This window comes from Beta vulgaris, chromosome 6, assembly GCF_026745355.1.
Source record: "Beta vulgaris subsp. vulgaris cultivar EL10 chromosome 6, EL10.2, whole genome shotgun sequence".
NCBI classification, from domain to species: Eukaryota; Viridiplantae; Streptophyta; class Magnoliopsida; order Caryophyllales; family Amaranthaceae; genus Beta; species Beta vulgaris.
This window is the reverse complement of record NC_079207.1, coordinates 51,449,346-51,476,542: the sequence shown is the minus strand read 5'-3', so window position 1 is coordinate 51,476,542 and position 27,197 is coordinate 51,449,346. Positions and strand designations below refer to the sequence as shown.

Here is a 27,197-nt window from a genome sequence, read left to right as displayed (position 1 = left end):
AAAGACGTATGAGATGAAATTCCATAGAATGAATACATGAGACAGAGAGATGGAGAGTTACCCTTGATTTACCAGTTTCCCTGTCCTTCAATATTCGGATAGATTGAACTCCACCAACATCACTAAAGAACTTGCGAATATCTTCATAGTTTACCTACACAAGTTGCTAACACTTTCACAACCCACATTCTCAAAAGTTTCATTGTTCTCAGGTAAAACAAAGGAGATGAGACTAAAGTAAAATAAAAAGATGGATAGAACACAGGTGTATGCTCTACTCACTTTGAGATCAAGATTGGACATGAATGCAGTGCACTGATCTGTGTACTTTGGCATTTCATGCATGTTCTGTTCCTTAGCCTTTCCATGCATGTTCTGTTCCTTTGGCTGTTCATTGCGGCTATCCATCATTTCAGCATTTGCTACAGTCTCTTCCACACAGGTTGTTGTAGAAACATCCTGCCCTTTGTCGTCATCTTTCTTGGCCCCTTTCTGAGAGCTATCCTTGATATCTTTTAGTCGTTTTAAAGGAGACTGGTCATCTAACAAATTTGAAATTGGTTTCCGTTTCTCGCGAGCCTTTTTCTTGGAGGAATGTTCACTATCTCCAATAGTTGCAACAGTTTTGCATTCTTGCTGCAAGTTAAACATCCGTAGCTCCTCCAAACGTGGTGAAACCTGGCAAGGCATGGGTGAGAAAGCAAGTTTAATATCACAATTCCTTGAAACAAGAAGGTACCAAATCCATCATAACTTGACTATGTTCAAATTGGTAATTTCTCAAGTAGCTCAAGAAGATGTAACAAAGCAATTGGAATTGAAATCTAATCAGAATTCAATAATCTAATTAGCATCGCTTAATCACAAAGCAAAATACTCTATGGAATTCCACGAAAAAGGGGAAGCAATTCAATCAGGGATCGGTTTTCTAAAGAGAGACCCTCTACTTCTCACTCCAGAATTGAATGCCTTGAAGCAAATTTTTTTCCTTTTGAAACCTTAACATTTTCCTCAAGTAATCTCCATCCTTGTGCTCAATTATGGCTTTTTCTTACTCCAGTAGTCAGTTTCTAGATAAAAAAAATTATCTTGCCCAGTCAACTTCTTTCCTATGTTCAAATAGGCTTTCCCTTGCTCCAGTCAATCAATTTCTAAAAGCTTCTCTTGCCCAGTCAACTTCCTTGCTATCAGAATCTGCTTGACGTAGAAGCCAAGGAGATGCTTTTTCTGTCAAGTTTTGACATTCTGCCACTCAACTCCAGTCTCCACCAGAGTTTGCTGTTGCATCATTGTCATTCATTCAGGGTAGTCTACAGTTCAATTTTAAAGCAATTTGGTTTCAGTTCTAGTCTTCCACTAAACACCAGCACATAACTTGTGCCGCGCTGACGCTTTTCTGCTGTCGTCAGATGTTAGGTCTTAAGTTTTGTTTAGGTTGTACATTTTTCTAGTTAATTCAAACGGGGTTTAAGTTTCTCCAGTTTCATAAGGTGATTAGTTTTGTGGTGACACTCTTCTTAATTTGCTTAGCATCTTTAAGCGAGACAGTGAGTCTTACTATTCCAGACTAAGAAGGCTTTTCTTTTCAAATTAACTGCTCCCCTGGATCTGGGTTAGGCATTATTCCATAAATGGAGAAGGGGTTAGGTATTCGTGGTGCTTCTACTTCTTGACTAAAGGAAAAACGCTTGCTGTTGACTCATTGAGACGTATGCAACAGTGGTATGAAAATAGCCTAAGACGCTGCTGTGTCCATCATCAACATAGTCATCCACTGGGAAAAAAAGTAGTTATACATGTTCAGAAGACCGGTGACCTGTAGAAAATCACTTTCGATTCTTTTTCTTTTTTCTTTTTTTTTTGAGGAAGACTTTTGAGTCTTCGCAAAACAAAGGTCACCTGACATAAGTTCCAAATCTCAAAATTTCAAAGAACTCGATACTCAAAAAAGGACACCATCTGAAAAGTAAAGCTCAACTTTTTGGCAACACCCATAGAACTTTTTCTGAAAACAAAAAGAAGAAAAAAGAGCAATGGATAGAATCTTGCCTTCTGAACAGCATAGTCATAATCTTCCAGTGTGCCAAATTCCCTCTCAAAACGTAACCAAGATTTGCATATCTCCTGAATTAACAGCAGATACTCCTGTTAGAGGACAAAGAGCATGTATTTTTCTACCCGCAACAGAGGGATCATGGAAATTTAAAGAAGAGCCAAATGATACTGCTCTCAAAAAGCAGAAAACATAACAAATAACCACAACACCAAAATTGAGACATATCTACTAGCCAAAATTTATTCACTACGTATTAGCTAGGCAGAGACATTGTACTTCAAGACATAATTATTGTTTTGCTAATTTGTTCCAACCGTACTAACAGAAAAAGTACAACACATTAACACTTAACTCAGGCTGTCAGGCATGTTAGCTTTTATTATTCATTTAATTTAAATTTTATACTTTTTCAGGGAAGGGGACAAAGGAAATAAAACAAGAAAACTTAAAGAGCAGAAACCATACATTATCCAGAAGCATCACAACGATGAATGGAAAAGTTAATCCTTTAATTAAAGGCAATTTCCCCATAACATGCATATTTCCATAACAGCACCAGCACTTATCAGTCCATATTGCCAGGGCAATGGGTCAAAGCTCTTTGGCTGTCCTTGAAGGTCACGTGTCATCCTCACTTCTTAGTTCTTCCTAATTGTCTAAGATAATCCCGCCATTCAAAGTTACGTTAGTTCAGCCAAATAAAGTATCCAAAAGAATATAAATCATTTTACAAATTCATTGTAACATTCAAACACTTATGACGCTAATATAAAACATAGGCCATTATGCATATTCAACACAATATTAATCTTCATGTTACAAAATCAGTGTAATTTAACTATGTTCTTGATGTGTGAGTTGCTAATGCACCTTAAATTTTGGATAAGAGGGGGAAAATGGAATCCTGGATTTAAACGTGGTTTTAGATTCCTCAATTTATGAAGCAACTATGTAGTTTAACTTTACTCAAACTGGTATTTTCAGTCTCAAACATATCTAGCAACACATCATTTGACAAAAGATGAGATAAAGCCTATTGCAAAAATATCTATTTCAGGGAGGAGGGGGTTGCTGATCTGCCACTTCCTTGACATGCTCGGCAGCTCCAACTTTAAAGGACAAGCTTTGAACAAACACCTAGATGCACACATACCATAAAACATGCAAATGTACTTCATACAGTCTAGGAGAACTGACTCAGATGTGACATAACCACATAGTTGGAAAGAAAAAAAACACAAACTTGGTGGTATTTTGATGCTCCCTCAGTCCCTAATTAACAGGCTACAGGGCTATTTTATCAGGGTTTGAGTAAATATACTACACTATACCAATGTAGTCTTTCTATTAAATTCATTGTTTATAAAGGACCTATAATTTTTTTGGGACAATTTCACGTACAAATGTGGCCTACTACTTACGGTGGAGGTAGAATTAGATATTATAGCAATAATATAGCACCTGTCCACCATAACTTTCATAATGATATACTAAACAACATATTTTCACCATTCTCTTTCAAACTTGTACTAGGATCCTCACATAATTAAGAAATATTTATGAGAATAACACAACAGATCTCCTACATGACAATAGGGAGAAAAAAAATATGACATTTGAACCACTCTTACAAAAGTGAGTGTCCTTATTCATCGTTCTTTTGACAAGTAATTGAGAAATCGGATATCTACAGACTGAGCTACATTAACTCATAGCAATCATCAGGTTATATACCTCTGAACCGGATCCAGAAAATCTCTTTGTATAGCACCTCCGATAGATAGATCTAGCTTCATTCAGATTTCCCTTCTCAATCTCCATCTTTATATAACCTAGCCAAGCTTCAAGCATGGTGCCACTACACACAGAAACAGTCATATCAAGATGCTGAAATGAAGAACATAATCTCGCCAAAATTGAGAGACTCTGTCACCAAACATAAATCAACAAACCTAAGCTTCAGTAAGCTTTCCCAAACACTGCGAGCAGCTACTATATCATCTGCCAGACTCAGCTCCAAACGAGCCCAATAGGCATGCAGATGCAACAATGCATCTGTGGCTTTAAGATGTGGAGACAAGTAGTCTGATGCACGCTGCAAATGGTAGAAAGTTAAGTCAATCAGCTGTGCTAGGTGAAAGCAAGTACGACATACATACATACAGAAATCCAACCCTAACAAATAAACAAAGAGATGCATAGGTTCTCATAGAAGGCAAGAAATGGTAGATCAAAAAATCGATCCAAGAACGGCTTAAAATAGCGTTGCATCAAGTCCATGAAAGCCGCAGGCGCATTAGTCAACCCGAACGGCATAACCAAAAACTCATAATGCCCATATCGAGTGCGGAAAGCTGTCTTTGGTATATCCTCCTCTACAATCCTCATCTGATGATAACCTGAGCTCAGATCAATTTTGGAGAATACACTCGCACCCCTCAGTTGATCAAATAGATCATCAATTCTTGGCAAAGGATACCTATTCCACACAGTGATTTTATTAATCTCTTGATAGTCAATACATAATCTCATGCAGCCATCCTTTTTCTTGACGAACAACACCGGTGCTCCCCATGGAGACACACTGGGTCTGATATAACCCTTCTGCAATAACTCATCTAATTGCTTCTTTAATTCCACCATTTCAGTTGGCGCCATCCTATGCGGAGCTCTCGAGATCGGGGTAGCTCCCGAAATCAGATCTATATGGAAATCCACTACTCGATATGGAGGCAACCCCGGTAAATCTTCCGGAAACACCTCGGGAAATTCTCGAATTACTGGTGTATTCATCAATTTCGACCCAACTTCCCCTTGTTCCATTACATGCACGGAATTAAAACTCTCCCGTTCCGTTACAGAACGGTCGTTCTGTAACGGATTTTGGATTTGCCGTTCCGCGAAATCCTGTTACGGAACGCCATAATAAAATTCACATACTACTCGCCGCGTTGTCCGTTCCGTAACGCGAACTCGCCGCGTTAGGACGTTTTTATCCCCGTTACATCCGTTTTTTTCAAACATTGGCCAAATTCTTTCTATGATTTAATTATATAGTTGATGAAACATGATATTCTACTAGATTTGCTTATATTATGTTGTAATAATGCTTCATAAACTAAAAAATGCAAATAAAGTTGAAACATATTTATGTGAATTTTTTTAAAAATTCACGCCGCGTCGGCCGCGAAACGTTCAATTTACCCGTTACAAGCCGTTCCCGCGAAAACGCGACCGTTCCCGCGAACGCGACCGCGACCGCGTTTTTTTTCCCTGACTACATGACAAATATGTGCTTCCACGGCACCGTCCCAGGCCCTGAGGGGTAATGGTTCTTTCTAAGAAGGGCCGAAGTTTCACCACTCGAGTATAACATTCTATTATAGCTCGATTTTTACTCAACCAATCCATACCCAAAATAACATCATACACACCAACATTATTAGATCTGCCTTTAAATCCACCTCCGCAATGTTGATATCACATTCTTTCAGCATATAATCACATTCTTTCAGCATATACTTACATCGGAAAGTGGTTTTACCAGGCAGAGTTACATTTAAATCACATGAAGTCACTTTGGGTTTATGCTCTATGCGGAATGCAAATATGTTTGAAATAAAAGCGTGGGATGCTCCAGAATCAAAAAACACAAATGGAGGTAAATCACACACATCAAAAGTCCCGGTAATCACATTACCTTTCTGCTCCATAATCTGTGGTTCTTCGGATGGTTCAAATTTAAGGGCAAAGGCCCTTCCGGGTGCCTTCGATCCTCCTTTATTGTTACGACCCGAGCTTGATTCACCGGCCGCTTTCAGAAGTAACACTTCACCAGGCCTTTGATTACCTCGAGCATTCCCAGGTTGGTTTAAAACGGGACATTCCTTGATTCTGTGCCCCGTCTTCATGCATTTAAAACAAATGCTCTGGCCTTCACAATTTTTCCCATAATGGTATTTCCCGCAACGACGGCACTTCCACTCCTTTTTCCCTCCTTCACCTACTTTGGTAGGGACTAAGACCATAGACGTTCCAGCTGTATCTGTCTTAATTTTCTTGTTACATCCTGCTCCAGACCTTTCATTCCCCTTCTTCTTCCTTTTTGAACTTTCATCTTTCTGTTCGATGCGTTCATGCTCCAAAGCTCGATCATACAAGTCTTCAAAACTACTATAAAACCCCAATTCTTTTTTGATACTTCAAGTTTAACCCTTCAAAGAACCGCATAGACTTTACCCTTTCATTACTAGTAAAATCTGGAGTAAAACGCAAGAGTTCCATAAACTTGGCAGCGTATTCCACTACCGACAGCTGCCCTTGTCTTAAAAACAAGAATTCATTCTCTTTCTTTCTTCTTAACGCTGGAGGGAAAAACTTATTTCTCAATTTTTTTACAAACATTTCCCAAGTGGACTATACCGACTATTCATGGATCTCCGATCGGGAAACCGTATCCAAGCTCCGTGGCTAGTCTGCGCTCTTTGGACTTTTCAAAAGCAACCAAAAGAGTCCTTGGTCCTAAGCGCACTAGAATGGATAGCAGAGGTCGGACGTTGGGATCGGAAGCTTCTAGACTAAGCCCTTATCCGGTTTGTCCCGCAAGGAATGACGTCATAGCTCCTGCAAAAGTAAAAACGCGCAATACGTCCTACCAAGGATAAGCAACTACATCATGAGGTATGGGATTCGTGTGTGGAATAAGACTTTTTGGCTAGCGAGAGAGACCTTCCTTGTGGACTGACAGAGCGAGCTGTAAAGGTAGCTATAGACACCTAACCTTACAGTTATGAAAAGGGCAAGCTCAAGCCGGGAAGCTTCTTACATACTTATTTAGCTAGGCTTCCGATTTTCTTTTGCCTATCGGCCGGCCGGCTTTAAGCAACCTTCGCATTTTCTGCTGAGATCCCAAGTCTCGTCGCTCGCATCCATTTTTGAAGTGAGTTCTTGCCTATATAGTTTGCTTTCTAAGCATCAGTGCCTCAAGTTCCCGCCGAGAAAAGAGTTTTCTTAGTTGTTCTCCTTTCCTTAAGTCGTTCACTAGTCTTCCTTGGGACTCTTGAAGTCCCTTTAAGTCGAGTGAAGCGAGGGCTTGTTACCACTTAGCACAGTCCTATTCTTGATTGTACCCCACCACATATCAGCAGGTCCCTCCAGATAAAAAGATGTCAGTTTTACTTTCAGATTCTCAGGACAGTTCACTACTTCTAAGTAGTTTTTCCATATAGGCAACCCAGTCCTCAAACTTTACTGGGTCTGCTTCGCCATCATAACCTCGTGGCTTATGAGCCGCAAGTCTCTTATAAAACTTTCCCTCTTCATTATCCTTATTCTGCTCCTGTCTTTCCAAAATTGCCAGTAATCGGGTATTCATCTTCCGCAACTGGCGTATATGTTCATTTTGAGAATTATCCGGCTGTTCCTCTTGTTCAGTAGTTTCTACATTTTGCCGGATTTCGTTGATTACTTCGATGCTCGCCATAACATATAAAATGATAATTGAAGATTCTTAGTAGTCCGAAAATTTCCAAGTCATTACATATAAATTACTAAACACCTATTCCCAAAAGGAATACAACTTCCACTTCACACATATAAGCACACATGTTCATATCAGAAATAATTTAGAATATATTATAAGCTTGAAACCCTTAACTTCAAAGTACAAAAATACATTGATTCCACTGCTCAAGGTCAATCAGCTAACTCTGTCAATTCTATTACACATAAAAGAAACAACTAAATCTACTACCATCTTCTCCTGCAACACCACTAAACTCCTTCATCCTATAGAATGTTGTACGGATCATATGCATATCCAGTGTCATCACTACTGGTTGACGGGGTTTTTGGAATGTAATCGGGGTCATTCATCCAAGAATTACTTCCTCGAAATACTATTCCGGGCACTACCGAATCGTCGCTTGATCCCCTAAAATTACGTGACTAGGGAGGAGCCATGCTAGTAGTGGAATCTCCACATCTTTGGGGTTGAAGTGGTGCTATGCTAGCAGTAGAGTTAGGGGGGGTAGGAACTCTTCCCCCTCTTGTCCTTTGATACTCTAGTGAGGCTATCAGGTTAAACATATCTCTCCAATAAACTGCATCCCGACCCATGTTTTGCGTACCAACTGCTTGTTTAGTCCGTTCCATCTCATCTAACACCTCATCCGGTGTTCCTTCTCATTTTATCAGATTCTTATCAATCATATCCATAGTAATACTATCATCCAACAAGGATGGTGTTGCCACAAACAAACTTATCAATTTCCAATAAGTCCAACGAAAGTCACCCATGGTTCAAACTGCGATAAGGTCTTGATAATAGTGTATGCCTGAATAACTGGGCGAGTGAAAGGGTTGTGGTTTCCAATTCCATACAGCTGATTACACTCTTGTATGGCATTAAGTTTCTCTCTAGCAAATCTCAAAAGATCCTCTCCTACATTTTTCTCAACATCCGGTTCTTCTTGGTACCTACGAGTACCATCACGGGTGACTACCCAATATGCATTGTCCCTTCTTATAATTCTTGACCCACTACCGCTACCATTCCCACTTGCAGACATCTAACTTACACATACATAACACATATATTTAGATAACACACACATAAGTAAATCTGTGTAAATTATGTATGTGTTACTTATGTGTGTGTTAGCTAAATATATGTGTTATGTATGTGTAAATTAGATGTATGCAAGTGGGAATGGTAGCAGTAGTGGGTCAAGAATTATAAGAAGGGACAATGCATATTGCGTAGTCAGCCGTGATGGTACTCGTAGGCACCAAGAAGAACCGACTGTTGAGAAAAATGTAGGAGAGGATCCTTTGAGATTTGCTAGAGAGAAACTTAATGCCATACAAGAGTATAATCAGCTGTATGAAATTGGAAACCACAACCCTTTCACTCGCCCAGCTATTCAGGCATACACTATTATCAAGACCTAACCGCGGTTTGAACCATGAGTGACTTTCCGTTGGACTTATTGGAAATTGATAAGTTTGTTTGTGGCAACACCATCCTTGTTGGATGATAGTACTACTATGGATATGATTGATGAGAATCTGATAAGATGGGAAGGAACACCGGATGAGGTGTTAGATGAGATGGAACGGACTAAACAAGCAGCTGGTACGCAAAACATGGATCGGGATGCTGTTTATTGGAGAGATATGTTTAACCGGATAGCCTCACTAGAGTATCAAAGGACAAGAGGGGGAAGAGTTCCTACCCCCCTAACTCTGCTGCTAGCATGGCAGCGTACTTATGTGTGTGTTATCTAAATATATGTGTTATGTATGTGTAAGTTAGATGTCTGCAAGTGGGAATTGTAACGGTAGTGGGTCAAGAATTATAAGAAGGGACAATGCATATTGGGTAGTCACCCGTGATGGTACTCGTAGGTACCAAGAAGAACCGGATGTTACAGAAAAATGTAGGAGAGGATTCTTTGAGATTTGCTAGAGAGAAACTTAATGTCATACAAGAGTATAATCAGCTGTATGGAATTGGAAACCATAACCTTTCACTCGCCCAGCTATTCAGGCATACACTATTATCAAGACCTTACTGCGGTTTGAACCATGGGTGACTTTCCGTTGGACTTATTGGAAATTGATAAGTTTGTTTGTAGCAACACCATCCTTGTTGAATGATAGTACTACTATGGATATGATTAATAAGAATCTGATAAGATGGGAAAAAACACCGGATGAGGTGATAGATGAGATGGAACGGATTAAACAAGCAGCTGGAACGCAAAACATGGGTCGGGATGCTGTTTATTGGAGAGATATGTTTAACCGGATAGCCTCACTAGAGTATCAAAGGACAAGAAGGGGAAGAGTTCCTACCCCCCTAACTCTGCTGCTAGCATAGCACCACCTCAACCCCAAAGATGTGGAGATTCTACTACTAGCATGGCTCCTCCCCAGTCACGTAATTCTAGGGGATCAGGCGACGATTCGGTGGTGCCCGGAATAGTATTTCGGGGAAGTAATTCTTGGAAGAGTGACCCCGATTACATTCCAAAAACCCCGTCAACCAGTAGTGATGACAGTGGATATGCATATGATCCGTACAACATTCTATAGGATGAAGGAGTTTAGTGGTGTTGCAGGAGAAGATGGTAGTAGATTTAGTTGTTTCTTTTATGTGTAATAGAATTGACAGAGTTAGCTGATTGACCTTGAGCAGTGGAATTAATGTATTTTTGTACTTTGAAGTTAAGGGTTTCAAGCTTATAATGTATTCTGAAATATTTATGATATGGACATGTGTGCTTATATGTGTGAAGTGGAAGTTGTATTCCTTTTGGGAATATGTGTTTAGTAATTTATATGTAATGACTTGGAAATTTTGGGACTACTAAGAATCTTCAATTATCATTTTATATGTTATGGCGAGCATCGAAGTAATCAACGAAATCCTGCAAAATGTAGAAACTACTGAACAAGAGGAACAACCGGATAATTCTCAAAATGAACAGATATGCCAATTACGGTAGATGAATACCCGATTACTGGCAATTCTGGAAAGACAAGAGCAGAATAAGGATAATGAAGAGGGAAAGTTTTATAAGAGACTTGCGGCTCATAAGCCACGAGGTTATGATGGCGAAGCAGACCCAGTAAAGTTTGAGGACTGGTTCCCTATATGGAAAAACTACTTGAAGTAGTGAACTGTCCTGAGAATCTGAAATTAAAACTGACATCTTTTTATCTGGAGGGACCTGCTGATATGTGGTGGGGTACAATCAAGAAAACATCCACTCAAGTTATTTCCACTGGGGAAATGTTTGAAGAAAAATTGAGAAATAAGTTTTTCCCTCCAGCGTTAAGAAGAAAGAAAGAGAATTAATTCTTGTTTTTAAGACAAGGGCAGCTGTCGGTAGTGGAATACGCTGCCAAGTTTATGGAACTCTTGCGTTTTACTCCAGATTTTACTAGTAATGAAAGGGTAAAGTCTATGCGGTTCTTCGAAGGGTTAAACTTGAAGTATCAAAAAAGAATTGGGATTTTATAGTAGTTTTGAAGACTTGTATGATCGAGCTTTGGAGCATGAACGCATCGAACAGAAAGATGAAATTTCAAAAAGGAAGAAGAAGGGGAATGAAAGGTCTGGAGCAGGATGTAACAAGAAATTTAAGACAGATACAGCTGGGACGTCTATGGCCTTAGTCCCTACCAAAGTAGGTGAAGGAGGGAAAAAGGAGTGGAAGTGCCGTCGTTGCGGGAAAGACCATTATGGGAAAAATTGTGAAGGCTAGAGCATTTGTTTTAAATGCATGAAGACGGGGCATAGAATCAAGGAATGTCCCGTTTTAAACCAACCTGGGAATGCTCGAGGTAATCAAAGGCCTGGTGAAGTGTTACTTCTGAAAGCGGCCGGTGAATCAAGCTCGAGTCGTAACAATAAAGGAGGATCGAAGGCACCCGGAAGGGCCTTTGCCCTTAAATCTGAACCATCCAAAGAACCACAGATTATGGAGCAGAAAGGTAATGTGATTACCGGGACTTTTGATGTGTGTGATTTACCTCCATTTGTGTTATTTGATTCAGGATGGAAAAGTATCATAGTGCCTAAATGTCATCCAGAGTAGAAAGAAGGTTATAGTACTTCTATTAAAGGGAGAGCTATGTAGAAGTACTACAACAATGAACCTCAAAGTTTTAATTTAAGACACCATTAGCAATTTTCCAAAAAAAAGAAGAATAAATTGTTCCATCAGCAATAAATTGCTCCACTTCTGTACAGAAGATAATTTAGCGCTTAACTCCAAAGCAACCTCAGAAACACCTTGAATACAGAACCTTTTGATAACTTTAACCATACCAACTCATGTTGCACAATTGGGGGGAAAACCGATCTCAACGAACACAGCTCAATTAAGCTAACAAAAAGTAGGAAGCAGAAGGCAGTTTGCAAACGTCTCCTCGCTTTCAAAGCACAAATCTGTTATAGAACAATAGGAATACACTTCCCAAAAGCTAGCTCAAGAGGAGGAGAGCCCATTGTCCTATATAAACCACACACCAACCTCCCATACGGTTGATGTGGGATCCTTTCCCTGGGTTAGTCCATAACATTCGTCCCCCCATAAGGACCAACGTCCTCGTTGGTCACAGCTGACTTGTTCCAGGCCACCACTCCGTGGGCCACTATGACGAGGTTTGAGTGATACCATTTGTTATAGAACAATAGGAATGCACTTCCCAAAAGCTATCTCAAGAGGAGGAGAGCACATTGTCCTATATAAACCACACACCAACCTCCCATACGGTCGATGTGGGATCCTTTCCCTGGGTTAGTCCATAACATTATCACACGCTTCTAAGGCCCCTTGTTTGTTCCAAAGACAGCAGGACAAAGGTGTTAGTTCGCTTATTAATAAAACTCCCAGAGAAAGCCTTTATCTTAGAAGATAATTCCAGCCTTCCATAGCAAACATGAGAATATTTCAGACTAATGTCAGCAAAACTGAGTAAAAAGCCAAAACAAATGAGTGTGCCGGTAGCAACATGCTAATATTGGTTTGTTTACCAATGTCCTACAAACCCATTGTGCAGACATTGCCACTGAAAAGAGAGAAAATTACTTTGGCTGAAGCAATAACATTAGTGGGTGAAAATGAGAGGACAATGGCACAAAGAAATGGAGGTGTCTTTTCTAATGATCAAGCACTAAATCGATAAGAGATGAGCCATGAAGAAAACCGAGATCTCGCTAAGAGACTACAACAATGTGGAGTGCTATTATTGTCATGAGAAGGGTCCATTGAAGTATAATTGCTAAAAAATGAAAGAAGTTTGAAGAAGTTGAACCGACTACAAGAGAAGTTTGGAAAAACAAAGGTAGATCATGAAAATGATTCCTCCAACATGGTTCAAGGTCATTATGGTAATGAGTTGTAGTGACTAGGGTAATAATCAGCCTGTCTGTTCGCAAACAATTCCGGCTCGGCTTGGTCGAAACTCGGCTCATGGAAGCGTGATTCGGATTTGGGCTCGGCTCGAAACCTTAACGAGCCGAGCTGAGTTAGGCAAAGCTCGTGAACAAGCTCGATTATTATATTAATTAAAAAATTATTATGATTTTATATATCTTTAAAAATTACTTTTGTTAAATATTATAATTTAATATATTAATAAAAAAACAAAATACATGGCTCATGAGAGAGAAAGAGTAGTTCATAAAACTAATCACTAAAGAGCCATATGCTTTTTCAGAAAAAAGAAAAAAGAAAAAAGAACAAAAGAAAAGAACAAAATATCCATTCCATTTCCACATATCATTAATTCATTATTCATTCATTACTCACGAGTCATGGGCCTTAGATCCATTTCCCAAAACAAAAGGAAACTTACGTCTTAGAAGAATCGTAAGTGCCTGCGAGAGAAACAGGAAAGCAACAACGACGAAGTCACGTTACCAGCCACCCGCAAGTGAAGGCCTTCGACAACCAACGACCAGTGGAGTTGTAGAGAGCAAGGATGGCTTTGGGGTTTCTTTTTTTTTTTAGTCTCTAAAATTCTAATCCTCCATGATATTCACTCTCCTTTTGCTAACTCAATGATTGTAAAAATATAATAAGAATTCGTAGAATAATCATATTGTCGAAGGAATTTGCTATAGATGGGTCTTTTATTAAGCCTCCCCGGTACGTGTTAAACCCGTCTACGTTCTTGCAACATGAAGGTGATTTCCAGCACACCAACACAAGAAGTGAACTAAAGGTTAAGGGCATGGATAGCATGCAGATGAGGCTGTATGATATTTTGTTAAAACTTTCTATAAGAAGAGGTTTGCACCTAATGGATGGGCCAACTTGATCTCGTTGGGTGAGATGACAAAACATGGCATAAGTAAGTTGGTAGTGAAGAATGTTGTAAGGTGTTTGCATGTAATCACTTACGCTTCGTTTCGATAGGAGTAAAATAACACAAACGAAAAGAAAACAAGCTCCCTTGTTTGGATAAGGAATAGGGAGAAGGATCCATTTTCCCCTTTTCCCCCTCCCCTTCCTCCCTTATCCCTCCCCTTCTGTTCCCTCCTATTTTGCTATCCAAACCTATGAAGCACGGGTACTCCCCCCGACACCGAACCCCGTACCGAGGACGGGTACGGGATGGATTCGCCATGGATTCATCTCCAAAACAAATTGGGATGGTTGGGTACATGGGTTTGGTTAGGGTAAAGATGGGTTGAAACCGGGTAAACCGGGTACACCACAGGGAGAGATTTAGAAAAATAGAAACGTACCCGGCTACCCGGCTAGTTTTAATGAAATATGAAGGGGCAAAATTCAAATCTAGGGTTTTCTCCTATGCACCCACCGTCGTCGGCTGCCTCCGGTCGAAGGCGCTGGAGATTTCTCCCATGAAAGGAAAGTCCTTTCTTTCTGTAGAAATGTCGCGTTTCATTCTTTGATACCTCCCTTTTCCTTTTCTAAAAAATAACTTAGGTGAGACAGTTGCACTCCTTTTTTTCTCACAAATTCTTTTTGTTTAGGTTCTAAAATTCACGTGCTTAAGCTTTTCTTCACTCTTTCTTTATTTAATCTTCGACTTTTCAACCCTTCCAATAATAAGATTTTTTTAGAAGGAAGATTACTTATCAATTAAGTACACTCCAATACTTCATAAATAAGAAACATTATGATTTAATAATTCACTTGTAATTATGACCGAAACTGTTTTTAGGGATGACTGAAACTATTTAGAATAATTTTGTTTAATATATACGCCGAATCCAAGCCGTATCCGTTTTTTAAATTTTTAATTTTATTGTTTTCCATCCCCGCAACCATACCAGTATCCGTCCCCGCACCCGTGCTACTTAGATCAAAACAAAGTGTTAGCGTTACAACTTACAAGGGAAGCCGACGGACAAATTACAAGGACGGTTATACAGTTTTGAGGCCACAAAATTGTGACAAAAAAGTTGAAGAAGATCCGAATTTGTGATGTGGAGGTGGTGTCTGGAGATTTGTGTCAAGGAAATAATTTCTTGGTCGTTGATTTTTGCAAGAATAAAGTGATTTTTTATTGTCTTTGCTGGTTGCATATTGGAGCAAGCTAAGACATGTCGGTTGGCTATACCTAAGGAACTCTTGATGGCCATTAAAGTCTGGAGAAGGCTTTGACTTTTTTCTTGGTAAGTTTGCCAAGGAGCTTCACTAAGGTGGTAGGAGGACATTTTACCAAGATGTTGCTTTCAGAACTTATACCAAGGACGGAGGTGAGGAAGTAACAGATCCCCCACTGGCATGAGAGTGAACAAAACTAGAAGAGTGAGAGGGAGTAAGTGGTAAGAGAGAATCACAATATTAGAAACGAGGAGTGTTTTTAGGATTAATGTAAGTACCATCATTGAGAGTATTAAGCAGAACTTGGTCCTAAATGCATCATATTAGATATTGTAATTGTGGTAGTTACCATTGTACTCCCAAAGCTATAATAGTGAAAGTTCATCCCTGGACATCGAGGTTGTAGCTTTTCCCTTATTGTTGACTAGTCTTCCAGGTAATTTACTGTGTGATGTTTATTTTGGTGTTAGTTTGATTTCTTACCATTGTGTGTATTTGCTGCCTGATTCCCAACACATTGAGATTTTACATTAGTATTAACAAAATAAATTCAACAATGCCGTTGGCACCATACTGTGCAAAAATAGTCTGCTTCAGACCAACCACCCGAACCATCCTCATCAAGGAAATATCACTCAATCTGTATAAATTTAGGATGGCATAGAAACTTGCATCTAATATACATGCATCAAGATCAGAGCAATAGACATGCATGAACACATAACAATAGATTCCCAGACGTGCTAAGATAATGATTTAAGTTCTTAAGTGAAGCAAGAAAATCAATTAGTCAGTTATGAAAGGGAAATTATGATCACATGATAATGCATGATCAAGGATCTGAATGATAACCCAAAGATCTGAAAGCTCAACAGACCTGAAACGTGTCTCTTACTACAGCATAATCGAAGACCTGCATTTCACCAGCCATTGAAATCCTTCTCCGCAAGCCATCTAAGCGAGTAAGAAACAAATCCAGGTACTGAAACCAAATTCTTGTGAGTAATCAGAGCAGTAAAGATACAGTTGGGGACATACTTATGAGAACATAAAGTGCTTAATTTACTTACGTCAGCATGAAGGGTTTGATTTTGATGGACATATATAAATTTATTAAAAAAGTTTTTGATAGATCTATATTCATACCCAAGAAACAAAAACCCTTATCAATTTTTTCACTCAAATATATTAAAGATAAGCTCATGCACATATACAGCATTTATTATTACAAACAACCGAAAATAATTAGAGTGATTCTCTATGGTACTCCTAAGCTTTATATGATTCCTTATTGTTAAAATTCATAAAACAAGCACAGCACTTCTTACTTCAAACTCCCAAGCAATAAAGAAAGACAATCTTACTCTTTTCTTCACTAATGTACAAGTTATATAAACATTGATGGTTGGAAGGAAGTACATACCCTTGCAGGCAATGAAATGCAGAAACAACTAGTTTCCCACTAAATGACCGTTTTTCCCACGATTTCAGCCTCCTTCTGATCTCATTTGGTTTCCTCTCTCTATAACTACCGACGTTTTGGTTTCATTAGAAGATAGAAAACACACAATCTCTTCTTCTTCTCAGTTTTCTTTCTTCTCTAATATTTTGGGCAATATTCAAGAACGTTGTCAATCTGCTTTTCTGCCAACACTGGACATGCAGAAACCATGTATTCTTGGAGGTTGATTGCTAAGAGTCTGCGTGTTGTCACGGGGTAAATTCATCTTTAGGGCACTGATCTTCTTACGCCACGGTTATCAGATAAGTTAATTATAGTTGTTACTAGTTTATATTCCTACAACTTTAAGTCAACCTAACCAACAGTGCGATGAGAAATGTTTCAAACGTAAGGGTATGATGGACAAATTTCTAGAAAATTAACTTATTTCACCAATTTTATAAATCTTTCCCGAACTTCTTTGTGTTCCTCCGTGAACCTCACTACTACAGGAATGAAATATTACTAGGAAACAACCACCCCTCGCCCAAGAAAAAGAAAAGAGCCCTTCAAAATGTCCCATTGTAGCTTGATCAAACACAGTAAAGGTTATGTGATCCTTCCCTAACCTATTCACATAAGAGCTTTTACTCAAAGTCAAAAGATCTATTTTGCCCAGACATACACCAATATATGTACACAAGATTGAGTCCAGTAATATCTAGAAAAAACTCTATATTGTTGAGTCTTGCAAATTAGAATGAGAGTCGAGGCATCGCTTTCACATAATTCAGTTAGCAAGGAATTAGACCATTCAAGTAGAATATCCTGAATTCCTGACTGGTGAGTTCTTCTCCAGAGGAAGGTTTACGAGAGAACAAAGGTTTGTCAATAAAAGTTGCAGACTATAAGATGACTGCTTTTGACCTTCTAGTGAAGAAAGTTAACAGAACGATAGTTCACAAGTTATAAGTTGTACCTCATCTAAATTCAGATTTCCCTATGCATAAGGCTCCAAGAGATATTTCTCTAAACCTCCAATATTGGATATTATTTGTAATTGACATGCCAGGATATAGTTCAAAAATTAAACTGCTTGTGAAGCACATTATTACATGAAAAAAAGGCAATAGAAAATACCTCCTCGTAACTTGAAAATGAACATTGGAGGGCCTTCTCAAACACCTAACAATAGACAAACATATCAAATTGTAACTTTGAGGTACAAACACAACAGCAATCAGCAATATACAAACAAAGAGTTGGAATTTAAGTATAAAATCTGCACACATGCAAAAGAATAACTTCGTTCACATTACAAATATTTGAACAAACATGTCCTTAATTTTACGTTGACTAGAAAATCAAATTAGTACATGTTCAAAGTCAGTAGAAAACTATTAGTCCATTTCACCACCTGTTCTCTATTTTTATTTCTTCTATGTTTTTTTTAGTTAGTTTTCCTCTCCAAAGAGAAGCAGGGAATCTATTCACTTGCATATCCTCCGGTTCAAATCAAAATCTCAACCCATATGCCTTCTCTTGTTACCCTGTACTTTGGGTCTTTGGATAAACACCCTACCTTCGCTGACTTCTCTCCTCTCTTGTTTAAAGTTTAAACTCATTCTTCCGTCCAAGCATAAAAGAACAAAGTTGAACATTCTAACTTTCATAGTAAGATCCAGATCTTCATCACAGTTCAACAAAATCATAGTGGGAAATTCCCAATGGTGACCTCGAACTTTTCGAGTTTCCCATTGGTGGCCCTACGTTTTTTTTATTTCCACTGATAACCCTCAATTATTTTTTATTCCCAAATGTGACCTTATAGAGTAAAAAAACTGTTAGTTCCGTTAACTTTTCGTTAGAACTAATGTCTTGGCAGACAAACCAAGGTGCTTCCGGTCATTTTTTGTAAATATTGACGTCGAAATTGACCCTTAAGGGCCAAAGTGACACTTAATTCCTTAGCCGACCAATTTGTAGGCATGAAAACCAATGTAGACACTAAATTTGACCCTTAAGGGCTAAAATGAGCCCCAAAACTTTAACCGAGCAATATTTGTGGCATGCAAACCTAGACAATTTTGAAGCACGCTAAGTGAGACATTTATTCTAATCAAAAGTTAACGAAACTAACGGTTTTTTGTTCTATAAGGTCACATTAGGGAATAAAACAATAATTGAGAGTTATCAGTGGAAATTAAAAAACATAGGGCCACCAATGGGAAACTTAAAAAGTTCAAAGTTCACCATTATACCAAGAGAAGAGCATCTCTCTAAGTAAGATGGCATACACCGGCAGAATTCTTAACTATTTCCTACTTCCATCTTCCATTCACTTGCAAAGGGGTAATTTTTTGTAGCTCTTACAAAAAGACTCAAGTTACTATCCGACATGCAAGTAAGCTGCTTTTTGGTGTAGATACCTATGGCTTTATCAGGCTTTTTTCATTTATTTGCTCGCCAAAGAACTCATAACACAGCAAAATTTTCCTTTGCCCCAAAGCCTCAAGCACACCAAAAGGTATGACCAAGTATTTGAACTATGAAAGATATATCAGCTACTGCTGGCGGTTCTGAAGTGCATTTAATGCCTTAATTTCTCTACAACTGACTTTCCAATTTTCTAGCATTATCATGCCTCCTCCTACAATAAGTTAACATGAAAAGGCGGGAAAATCCTGTAGCCAGGATATTTCACTTCTCTCAGGAATATGAACGTATGGGTCACTCATCCGAGCTAAGGATCGTGAAGCTTTTCAAGCATTCCAAAGAAAAAAGGGAGACTATAATAGATGTTGGTGGACTGGCCTATCAGTTAAGTCTCTCAAGCAGATAAGATCTGACATTGAAATGGAATGATAGACAGGAGCTTGCCATCTGAGAAAGATAACAAATCAGAATCAAATATATATAAATGGTTTCTCTTGGCCTCACCTTTATCATCATAATACCCTTATCTTAGTTTAATGTATTATGGAAGATGATATACTTCCTTGTGATTTTCAATTGATGAATTATCCTCAGGAGATAGAGCAGAATGGTTGATTTGTTTGCTTGGGGGTGTTGCAGACTTGACTATTGTATAAATCTCTAGAAAGGAGGGTGAAGTTAGGCGGATCATGCAGAGAGACAAACTAACACAAACAGGAAAAGAATGAAGAACAATAGAAGATAGGATAAGAGGGTAAGTTGTATTGCTTGAAATTAGATAAATCTCAACAATTACAACTCCTAGCCTTTCGAGAGATTTAGGTCTCTCCCAAGATGTAGACAGCACCACCATTTTTCAAAGATTTCATTGTAAATGTCTTGAGATTCAAACACAGTGATCTACCCAATAAAAGAGGCCCCGCTGCATGGCAGTTTTGCAAGTTAAATGCCATAAACTTCCCGTTGAAATCTCAAAGTGAATATTTATGTCCAATCCACCATCTACTCCATCTCAAAGTTGTACTCTCACAAGTCATAACAGATATAATAAAGAACTCAGTATTCTCAAATTGCTTCCACATAAGCCTGACCCAGAAGATTGTATAGGAAATGTTTCATCCAAGACATCTAGATCAGTCTAGGTTCTAGAATCATTCCATCAAACAACCTTTTAGAGGATACAAAAAAGCTAATATATTAAAGAACGGTATGTTCACAAACTGGAGGATAACTGTACTAAAAAACTAGACCAGCTAAACCATTGGCAAACATCACACTTGCCTAAAGTCTAAAGTAGACCAAAACAAGCATTACACTAGTGTTTGAGGTCAACTCCTCAGATCAATCATCAATGAACAATACTTTTTAAGGGTAAATTTAAGCCAACAGATTTCTCCAAGTTTCAAATGAAACAGATTTAAATGAAAAAAACACCATATAAAACAGATTTAAATGAAAAAAACACCATATAAAACAGATTTAAATGAAAAAAAACACAATGTCATACCAGAGAAATTTCGTCCTCCGAAGCATGAACCCGCTCCAAGCAAAGCAATCGCCTTACCCAGAGTTCCCCAACCCAAGGGCAATTCCTAGTGGCTCTACTAATAGCTTCCTTCAAGACATTACCAACCTGAAACAAAAAGTTGATTAAATAACCAACCATTATGACAAGGAAATAAGCCAATAACAATGGAGAATGTACCTTAAGCATTTTCTCCAAATAGTGTGTATAATCAATCCACAAATCACTAGATATAGGAAACTCAGTGATAGCACGTTCATATAAAATCTGAACTCGCGCAGGGTCGCCTGTAGACTCTTCAAACTTCAAGTATCTCTGTGGAAACATGAAAGAAACTACATCTTGAAACCCGTAAAGGAAGGATATGAGTTTAAACGGAGATAAAATATATTAAGAAGAGAGCCAATGAAGTCTTGCAATCTACTAAACTAGATAACAAGACAACTTGAGGCATGAGGTCACACCAACTTGAGGCATGAAACCTTACTCCCTCCATCCTAGAGTAAACTGAACACTTTTTTTTTTGTCCCAGATTAGCTTGAACAACTTCATTTTTAACATGATGTCAACTATTATTATATTAATTTCTTTGGCCTAAATTACATCTTAAACAATAAAAAAATACACAACTTTCTCTCTCCTTTAATAAAAAAAAATATCCTCCCAACTCTTATCATATCTACTCTTTAATAAAATAACATTTGATAACCACACAATAACTTATTACCTAAACTAGGTGTCCCTATAAGTGTCCAAATCTTTATAAAATAGAGAGAGTACAATTAGAGTTATACCAACTACTGTTTAGAGTTTTAGGAAGAACTAATTAGAGTCACACCAACATTTTTTACAAATGTAGGAACTAGGAAGTCTAGAGTTATAACGTCATGTGTTAAGAGTTACAGGAAGTACTAATTACAATTATAGCAAATATGTTTAGAGTTATACAAAGTACTAATTAAAGTTTTGACAATATTTTTCAAGTTGTAGGTAGTAGTAACTCTAGTAAGTAAGAGTTATAGTAATGCTTTTTAGAGTTACAGGAAGTACTAATCATAATTTAATATCTTTGGCCTAAATTACATCTTAAACAATAAAAAATACACAACTTTCTCTCTCCTTTAATAAAAAAAAATATCCTACCAACTCTTATCATATCTACTCTTTAATAAAATAACATTTGATAACCACACAATAACTTATATCCTAAACTAGGTGTCCCTATAAGTGTCCAAATCTTATAAAATAGAGAGAGTACAATTAGAGTTATACCAACTACTGTTTAGAGTTTTAGGAAGAACTAATTAGAGTCACACCAACATTTGTTTACAAATGTAGGAACTAGGAAGTACTAGAGTTATAACATCATGTGTTAAGAGTTACAGGAAGTACTAATTACAATTATAGCAAATATGTTTAGAGTTATACAAAGTACTAATTAAAGTTTTGACAATATTTTTCAAGTTGTAGGTAGTAGTAACTCTAGTAAGTAAGAGTTATAGTAATGCTTTTTAGAGTTACAGGAAGTACTAATCATAATTTAATTTCTTTGGCCTAAATTACATCTTAAACAATAAAAAAATACACAACTTTCTCTCTCCTTTAATAAAAAAAAAATATCCTACCAACTCTTATCATATCTACTCTTTAATAAAATAACATTTGATAACCACACAATAACTTATATCCTAAACTAGGTGTCCCTATAAGTGTCCAAATCTTTATAAAATAGAGAGAGTACAATTAGAGTTATACCAACTATTGTTTAGAGTTTTAGGAAGAACTAATTAGAGTCACACCAACATTTGTTTACAAATGTAGGAACTAGGAAGTACTAGAGTTATAACGTCATGTGTTAAGAGTTACAGGAAGTACTAATTACAATTATAGCAAATATGTTTAGAGTTATACAAAGTACTAATTAAAGTTTTGACAATATTTTTCAAGTTGTAGGTAGTAGTAACTCTAGTAAGTAAGAGTTATAGTAATGCTTTTTAGAGTTACAGGAAGTACTAATCATAATTAACCCCCTTTGAAAAACAAGAGCTCCTCTTTCCATCTTCCATCCAAAACCATCAAAACCTCCATCCATTGTCCATCAACACACACATACACATGCACCCGCGCACACCCACACACACACACCCCAAGCCCACACCCACGCCCATGCACGCGCGTATATGCGCACACACTCACACTGATTTTAGTTTGCAATTTCAACGAGTTCCTTCAGCGAGAGTTAAAGTTCATCGGCGCTATACACTGCACATATGTCTGTATGCAAGCCTAGGTGATACAATACAACATGTTCATACCTTAAAGAGTGGAAGTCTTTCTCTATCAGGTACACCAGATTTAGAAATTTGCTCTTCGAGATCAACCCGAGCATTATACATCTCCAATGCCTTCTTATAAGCAGAAGCAACATGAGTAGAAATACCTTCCAGATCACCAGAATTAACATCAAGATTGCTCCCTAGCTCCACCTCCCATACTTTATAAGCATGTAAACTCGAATTCATATCAGCCAGGGGGACAGAAAGCTGTCTGTGAAATATATTTCGAATACGCTGGATCTGCTTTTCTTTCCCCTGAATAAGAAGCAAGATACTAAAAATGACTTCTCAAAAGCAGACTCTCTATCATGAATTAAACTTTGTCACTAAGATCTGAACAAGGTGTCATTCAATTTCCAAATCTATAATATTTCTGTCAAATTTCTACAACAGAAAGGCGACAAAACCAAAAAACAATTAATAATAATAAAAAATAAACTCAAAAGGTAAAGGCACTTAACATAAAACACATTCTAAGTTGTTGTCTCCCAGTTGTACATGAACACAGAACACAAGAATTTCAGAAAATAGTGACTACAAATATAAAATAAGGAATGGCCAAGAAACACAAAAGTTATGTCAATGGGAAAAGTCTCCTAATTCTATCATATGAAAACAAAAATAGTGACACATAAAGAAGAGCACATAGTCATTATGCCTTTTTCGCATCATCAACAACAAATAAATTGCTCAAAACCTGGACAAGGGTCAAGCAAGGAGACACTTCCTGTCAGGTCACATGTTTGTATCATTCACCTTTATAATTCTTTCCTGAAATTATGTCATCTTCTAAACATCTACCCATGTGAAATTCACTCTATGAGCATTAGGATGTGCAAATCAAGCAAGGAGAGAATAGGCAAGATCCACATCCACATATGCAATGACATGGTATGCAATAATAAAAATTTTGGGTGAAAGTTGGCAGATGTCAATGTGTATTAAGCGGGAACACATGCATGCATAGACGGACTACAGAAGCAGAAAGGAAATCGACAAGATAGAAATCACACCTCAGTATCAGAATCTTCAATTGTAAGGCAAATAGCTTGTTCAAATTCTCTGTAATTTTCCCATATCTTAATGCCTTCACTAAAATGCAAACCAGCAGCTGTAAGAGCACGCTCAAATAAGTTTCTTGCCTTTGAAACACCAGCAGCTGAACACTCGCGGATTGAAGGCTCATGTTCTTGCATAAAATTTAAGTAGTCACACCAAAGAGGGACAGACTGCAGCAGGGAAAAAAGGCATGATTAATTTCTTTGATTCATGCACTTTAACTAAATCAAGTCTTCCACTCTTACCCAGTTCCCTATGATAATTGTACCAGCCAATGCAGTAAAGTAATGGGCACTGTTGGACACTGTGGCATGTATAAATGATAGTACATAATACCCCATCATGCGACTGATGGCATGCTCAAATTCTACTCCCTCCATCTGGGAATAATTTGTCGCATAGTACAAAATCTTCGGATTTAAGGATATGACACAAAATTGATAAGGGACCGTTCATAGCTGTTGGACCTTTCTCACAATCTTGATTTAAGTAGTCAAGATATCAACCATGTGATTTTTCAGAAAAATTTTGCAGTACATCCTCAAACAGTAGAATTGCTATTATTTCAAGACGAAAGGAGTATTATATCACAGCCTATCATTGGTTTCACTGAATCAAGCTGTAATAGAAGATAAGAAGTAGAATCGCTCACCATATAATCAGATGCACCTCGTTCATAGATCTTTTCAATAGCTGCAATTGCCTCAGGCCTTTAAAACAATAGATGATAGATGCATCAGTATAAACTAGTCAAGAAAATTATAAAAAGAAAAAAAAGAAAAAAAAAAAAAAAAAAAAGAGAGAGAGGAACGACAATAAAAGACAGCAATTACCCAACAGCACTAACACAATGTGGTGAGATACAGCATCGAACTGCTTTAGATAGTCTAAACGCTAAACTCATAAACGGATTGTTAAGCAATGCAGAATCAAAGTTACTCTAAGCATTCTGGTAACTATGAGCTCTAGACCAGCAAAACACACACTAGACTTCACCACAACTCCAATTCTCTACGTCTGAACAAACTTCCTGAAATTCTCGATAGTCACTATTGAGCCGTGATTTCTTGCTACTACCTCCGTTTCTTAAAAAATTGTAACATATTGCCTTTTGGGATGCTTCACAATACTTGCAACACTCGTCTTTTGGATAACCATTAACACAAAAAAAAAGTTATATCTAAGTATTAATCACATGGATCACAAACCCCCCATAGTGTTCCCTCTCACAATTTTTGCACATTATATTTGCACATTTTCCATTTTGATCATTTAAGCAAAATACGCAAAAGAATGCGCTTGGGAGTACATAGTTCTAGGTGCTTCTCAGAGCACCTATGATTTACATAGATCATGTTTCACTCTTCTCTCTCATCCTCGTTTGTCTATGTGTCATTTCTATACATTGCACTATTACTAACCGAAGGTAGTAATTCTTTACTAACATTTGACATCTCACTCAAAAAAATTATTGTAATCCCGCCTCACCTAAAACTCATGGAAAAATTATTTCACAAAAACCACCACCATAATCTGACATAAACAAGGGGGAAAAAATATTCCATACCTTGAAGATAAAGTAGTTTCATCTTTAGCCCACTCCTGCCACATTGTGGGTGTTAAGGGGAAAATCTCACTCATCGATTCCCTAGCTTGCCTGAGCTTATCAATCTCCCCTAATTTCCTTAACAACTTTATATACTGCAAACAAAAATATAAAATGCAAATATAAACTACCACAAAAAATTGAAACCCCTAAATAAAGCTAAATTTGAATGGGAATATTCGATTATACCTTAACATGTAAATCATAGTTTGAAGGACTGCGAGAGAGCTCAGATTCTAGGGTTTTCAGCTCCAGCGCTTCTTGAACTTCGTCGTCAGACTCAGAGTTGGACTCGGAGCTCGACTCGTCCATAGATGATGCAGCGAGAGTATTGGTGTGTTCGCCATTATCGTCGGGATTTTCTGACGGTAATATTTCATGTGATTTCATGGGTTCCGACATTTTCAGAGGTGTGACGGAGCGAGCGAGGTGATGAAGAGAAGTGCCAGCCCTGTATTGTTCTCAACTTTTGTAGTAATTAGGGTGTTAAACAGGTTGGGTGTTAAATGAGCGACGCTGGTTCGCAAACTATTCGACCTCGGCTCGAGACTTTAATGAGTCGAGGCTGAACTACTTTAACTTTGATTCGAAAGCTCGAGAATATGTATAAGAGTATTTATTTATTTTTTGAGGGAAATGTACGAGAGTATTTAAATTACTAAAAGTATTTCATTAATGTTAAATATAGGATATAATAATTAATAACTATGTGGAAAAAGTGGTAGGTAGTCTTAAGCTCTAAAGTCAAAATTTATATGTTTGATAAATTAGAGAAGCACTTGAAAAGAAAAAGTAAAACAAATACTTATTAATAGTTTAATATAGATTAATACTAGAGTTCCCTTCTCTAAAAATCCTCTCCTCCTGCTATACAATATAACCTTCTAAACATATTTCCCAACCCTAGTTTTCCCACCACATGCTGATCTGCACTAGATCAAAGATCAAAGGAAAATTGGATTTTAATAATCCAACCTTTAACCAGTCTTCTTAAAACAGTCTCACTTTTCACTTTTTTTTTAACAACTCAAACTTTAGGACCCAACCACCTGTATTGAACCTGGTTACTGGTCACCGGAAAAAAAAAGTCGATGTATTTAATTGACTTTTATTTTTTGGGGGGATCAGCAATTTCCCTCCTAAAACTTGCCATTAATGCTCTCTTTCTCTCTCTCTGAAATTTCCAACCAACTCCTTCGTCTTCCATGGCACTGCTCTCTTTCTCTCTCTCTGAAATTTCTGGCTGTCTCTGCCAAGTGAACTAAATTCAACAACCACCAAAGTACGAATTATAGGTAAGAACATCATCTCTAATTATTGCAATACTGAAAGCGTTTCTTTTTGGAACTAAAAATTCGATCTTTATTTTTGCAAGTTTAGGAAATTTGTAATTTAAGGAAATTACTCACTGAACTTGAAAATGTGAATCCCTAAACATGATTTCAACCTAAAAATTGGAAGCTCGTGTAATTTCAACCTAAAAATTTGAACTTGATGATGTTTAGCCTGAAAATTTGAACCCTTGATGATGTTAAGCCTGGAAATTTGAACCTGAAAAGTGACGACTTTGAACTTGTAAAAATTGTAGGGCATAATTTTGTTGGAAAGTGAATTTGAACTTATTTTTGTTCCTTGATGATGCAATGA

General features: G+C 37.6%; 1 protein-coding gene across 2 annotated transcripts in view; it reads right to left on the bottom strand.

Annotated features, from left to right (window-relative positions):
• LOC104897005 (uncharacterized) overlaps positions 1-26,039 on the bottom strand; it is a 31,060-nt gene extending 5,021 nt beyond the window's left edge. Inside the window, exons 1-14 of one of the 2 annotated variants that reach the window (XM_010683805.4) lie at positions 25,740-26,039; positions 25,512-25,645; positions 24,597-24,654; positions 23,899-24,114; positions 22,865-23,140; positions 20,730-20,864; positions 20,532-20,657; positions 17,729-17,773; positions 16,025-16,129; positions 4,009-4,151; positions 3,791-3,914; positions 2,050-2,124; positions 283-678; positions 62-154 (exon numbers count right to left, since the gene is read on the bottom strand). In XM_010683805.4, coding sequence (XP_010682107.2) covers positions 62-154; positions 283-678; positions 2,050-2,124; positions 3,791-3,914; positions 4,009-4,151; positions 16,025-16,129; positions 17,729-17,773; positions 20,532-20,657; positions 20,730-20,864; positions 22,865-23,140; positions 23,899-24,114; positions 24,597-24,654; positions 25,512-25,645; positions 25,740-25,952 — 2,139 coding nt within the window. In that variant the 5' untranslated portion in view covers positions 25,953-26,039. The remainder of the gene's footprint in view (positions 1-61; positions 155-282; positions 679-2,049; positions 2,125-3,790; positions 3,915-4,008; positions 4,152-16,024; positions 16,130-17,728; positions 17,774-20,531; positions 20,658-20,729; positions 20,865-22,864; positions 23,141-23,898; positions 24,115-24,596; positions 24,655-25,511; positions 25,646-25,739) is intronic. The other variant, XM_057395990.1, reaches the window with a different exon arrangement.
• Positions 26,040-27,197: the final 1,158 nt, after the last annotated feature.